This window comes from Rhododendron vialii, chromosome 13a (assembly GCF_030253575.1).
Source record: "Rhododendron vialii isolate Sample 1 chromosome 13a, ASM3025357v1".
Lineage (NCBI taxonomy): Eukaryota > Viridiplantae > Streptophyta > Magnoliopsida > Ericales > Ericaceae > Rhododendron > Rhododendron vialii.
In genome coordinates this window covers 19,147,639-19,152,343 of record NC_080569.1, presented here as the reverse complement: position 1 = coordinate 19,152,343, position 4,705 = coordinate 19,147,639, and the positions used below count along the sequence as shown (strand labels likewise).

General features: G+C 40.7%; 1 protein-coding gene across 1 annotated transcript; it reads right to left on the bottom strand.

Annotated features, from left to right (window-relative positions):
• Positions 1-787: 787 nt before the first annotated feature.
• Positions 788-3,912, bottom strand: LOC131313677 (pentatricopeptide repeat-containing protein At3g57430, chloroplastic). Its single transcript, XM_058342118.1, has one exon. The coding sequence runs from the start codon at positions 3,866-3,868 to the stop codon at positions 1,139-1,141; it is 2,730 nt and encodes a 909-aa protein (XP_058198101.1). The 5' UTR covers positions 3,869-3,912; the 3' UTR covers positions 788-1,138.
• Positions 3,913-4,705: the final 793 nt, after the last annotated feature.

The following is a 4,705-nucleotide window of genomic DNA, read 5'->3' as shown; positions in this document are numbered from 1 at the left end:
AAACATTTCAAATATGACTACTGTAGTTTACAAGAAAGAGAACCGGATAAATACAAGGAAAAAGGCCTAAAACTATAAAGACTAAACTACCCTTAACCTAAAATAATATTACAAAAGGAACCCAAACAACATTATATTCACAGTGCCACAAAAGTGAATGCATGGAGGAGCCATAGCATTCACCTGATGTTGCAAATCAAGTCTCAAAACAAGGACAAATGCAAAGTATTGGAGAACCAAATCAAGTGCTTCAAAGCAACTGATAGTCTGATACACCCAAGCAAAAAATGTCTAAAACGTTCTTTCTCAAGTGTTACAGAACAAAATATCGCAGAGTGGAACCATTTCAAGCTAGGCCAGTCAGGGAGTAAGGCAATTACATTTTTCTTGACAGGATTTTGGTGAAACATCATGTGTGGTGGTCATTACCTGCAAAAGACACAGCTTTATTAGACTAGCTTCTTCCTTGCTAATTTATGCTTTCTTTTAAATTTGAAAATGGACGGATATACAAGGTCACTCACACCCATAAACAGAGAGAATACAACCTCGAATCACCCAGCATTACAGGGAAGTAGGAATGAAATTTCCTTCTAGAACTGAGCACAGTTTAAACATTAAAGGGTTTTCAGACTCCCAACATTTTGCTGCAGTGCAAATGTTGGTTGCAACTGGCAAAATCTCTAAACTAAGAATACAAAATAGAATTTGTTTTTATGTGAGTGGGAAATAAGGTGACTATCCTATACACATCTGTTATGAACTCCTTGTTTTGAAGACTTGAGAGTCGGTACAAGATTTTTGGAATTCCCCTCCAATGAAATACAGCAAGTTACAAAGAGGACAAACAAAACAGAGATATTCCTCGTAGGAGATTCAATCAGGGTCGGAGACCATAATAAGATCTTTAACACCAGATGCCAAAACTGAAGCACCAACAGAATCGACCTCAGAAGTAACAAACATTTTTGGTATCAGTGATACCAAAAATGTTAGATCCTATTTGCTGATTCCTGTACCTGTATGACTCACTAATACCTACTCTGAATGTATCAAGATCCATAGGATATTACAGTTGGTTGATGTTGGAATCTGAACAAAACTTCTCATGTACAGCATGATTAGGCTTGGATGCTTTTCACCAATAATCCCCACAAGAACAACTTCCATCCCTGAAATGATGGAACCTTCTCACATCCCTTACAATAATCTCCCTCCCAACAATCTTAGAGATATACTTAGTAGCCACATGACAGTCGTTACAAACTCTAAGGTTCTTGGCAACTCTAATGGTAGTGCCCAGAGGGGTATTGAGGATGCCAAATGCTATGGCTAGTTTCTCGCTATGTCCACACAATAGAATCTCCTTCTCCTCTTCATCAACATTCTGAAGAACACAAGAAGTATCAGGAACATAACCCTCTTTTTTCATTCTCTCCGATAATATCTCAAGGAAGCCGTGGAGCTCCTTACTTTGAGGGTGTGAAACATCCCCAGCAATGAACTTGTGAACTTCCTCGCCAAACTCTATCCAACTGCATCCAGGTTCTTTTCTGACCCCCATTTCCTTCATGGTTTTCCGTACCTCTGATGCTTTATCCCAGAGCCTAGCAGACGAGTATATATTGGATAATAGAACATAGTGACTAGCTACATTTGGCTCCAACTGAAGGAGATTCTTGGCCGCTATTTCCCCAATTTCAACGTCTTTGTGGATCCGGCAAGCACCTAGCAAGCTACTCCAGGCACCGGTCTTGTCGCATTCTGGAGGCATGGCATTGACAAGTTCATATGCTTCCTTCATTTTACCAGCTCGACCAAGCAAATCAACCACACAGGCATAGTGATCCACTGTGGGTTCGATTCCATGGTCATTTTTCATTCTATAGAACAAGTTTAGGCCTTCATTTACCATTCCAGAATGACTACAAGCAGCGAAAATTGCAATAAACGTAACTTCGTTAGGCTTGGCTTTCTCACCCCTTTGTCGTTCTTCTGCCACCATAGTCCTAAAAATTTCCAGGGTTTCCTCTCCCTTCCCATGCATCCCATAAGCCATAATGATAACATTCCATGTGATGACGTTTCTAATGGGCATGCCATCAAATACTGCCCTAGATAAGTTCAAGCAACCCGATTTTGCGTACATATCAACTAATGCGCTTCCTACTGCGACATCTGATGCCAATGCATTTCTAATAGCATAAGCATGGATTTCTTTTCCCTTTGCTAGTGCTGCGAGGGCAGCACAACCAGGAAGGACTGTCATGAGTGTTATTGCATTTGGCTTAGACGGCCCAGTGGTTCTTTCATCTGCATAGTCTTCATTTTTCTCTTCCTCTTTTTCTTCAACTTTTTGCATTTCTTTTATCAGCATGAGGGCATTCTCATGACATCCGCATAATACGTAAGCCGTGATCATCGTATTCCAAGAGACAATATCTCTGATCTCCATGCTGTCAAATATATGTCTAGATACTTCAATTTTACCAAGCCTAGAATACATGTCCATAACTGCATTTTGTACATACCTATCTGTCCAAAACCCCAACTTCACCACATACCCATGTATACCTTCTTTGTCAGAGAAAGCTTCATGGTCCACACATGCTGGCAAGACACTTGACATGGTGGTGGTATTAGGAAAAAACCCTGAGACTTCCACCATCACCATAAAGAGCAGTATTGCATTCTCGTTGAAACTGTTTTGTGCATAACCAGCAATCATAGCATTCCAGAGCCCAAGTCTCCTCTCTGAGATGGTATCAAAAACCCTACGGCCACTCTCAACCACTTTGCAATTACAGTACATGTCAACTAAAGAACTACCCACAAAAGAATTCCCAATCAACTCATCGTTTCTCAAGGCATACGCATGAATTTCCTTCCCCATATCTAACAACTCCAAATGGGAACACGCAGGAAGAACACTTGAAATTGTTACTCCGTCTGGCCTACTTCCTTCACGAACCATATCGCGGAAGAAGGCCAACGCCTCATAAAACCGGTCACTCTGTGAAAACGAGCTTATCATTGTGTTCCAAGAAACCATGTCTCGATCAGCAAACAACTCAAATATAGCTTTCGAATCATCCAATCTACCTAGTTTGGCATACATAGCCATCAAAGCATTGTTCGTAAATGTCTTCCGATCATCCACCCTCAAACTATACCCATGAACTTGCTTGCCAAGTCGCAACCCGCTGTGCTTACTTAAATTTGAGCACGCCTGCGCCACGCTCACCAATGTAAACGAGCTCGGCTCCACTCTCTCTGATTGCATCAACCGAAACCCCTCCAAAGCAAGCTCCCAGTCCTCGAAACGACACAGTGCCGCTATCATCGAGTTCCAAGAAACCTGGTCTTTCAGAGGAATTCTCTCGAACACCTTGAATACATCCCCAATGTCTCCACAATTCCCGTAGAAATTCACGAGGGTGTTGGCCACAGTCACGGAGGACGAGCTGTAACCGAGCTTGACGGCGGCAGCATGTATCTGTTTCCCGCAATTGAAGTTGTGAATGCAGGTTGTGGCTTTCAGAACGGCTGGTAAGGCGAAGTTGTCGGGTTCTGCGCCAGCCTGCGTCATGTCGACGTAGGTGGAGATGGCTTCGCGAAAGCGGTTGGAACGGGTGTGGGATCGGAGGAGTTCGACCCATGAGGCGGTGGAGCGGGATTCGGGTCTGGGTTTTGGTGGGTTTTTGGTGGGGGTGAGTGGTGTGGAAGTGATAATGGTGGTGGTGGGTTGAGGAGTGTGTGTGTGGTAAGTGGGTTGGTGGGTTTGGAGGGAAGAGAAGAGAGTGTGTGAAGGTAGGGGGAGGGGGAGGGGGAGGGAGAGAGGAGAGAAAAACTGCGTCGAGGAGGACATTGGTACTCCACCTTTATTACCGACGGTTTAGAATTTCAAGAGAGTTTTCTCAATATGAAACATCATCCATAGCCAATTTTTTATGGGAATTGATTTTCACAATTTTATTTTTATAATTCTTTTTTTTTCTTTATCTAGTTGAATTTATTATCTTGTTTTTTATTTAATATATTTTTTCACACATTTAAAAACAATATTATAAATTCATGTGTATAAAAATAAAAAAGGGAGTATGAATAATTAAAAGGGAAGTGTGAAAATCATTTTCCTTTTTAATTTGGCATGTTTGCATAAAAGACGAGTATCTATTATCCTCTCCGTATCAGTTTAAATGTCCCTTACGAAAATTTGTGCAATTTCAACCCCCAAATTATATTTTTACAGATTTTATTTTTTTACTAAGTATGCATATACTCCCTCCGTCCGGATTTAATAGTCTTTTTTGGGAGTTCGTGTTACTTTTCAATTCATTATATCTTGTAATTTATAATGTTTTATGTAATTTTGAAAACATTGTCTTATAGAACTAATTTAGATCTATCAAATAAGGTTCACATTGGATATAAAATTTATTACAATTTAAAGATATAACTCTTTTTTTATCCGGTTAGGATTGAACTCGGGACTATTAAATCCGAACAGATGGAGTATATACTTAAATCTCCATAGTCATCTCTCTCTTTCTCTCTCTCTCTCTCTCTGTGTCAATAAAGGCCTTTATTTAAGAAAGGGTAACGTGGTCTTTTTACTTCTGTTGTTAACAGAGTTAGGAGTTACGCTTACTTTAAAACCACATGTGGGCGATGTGGTCATTAGTGAACCCCCTTCATCTGCAAA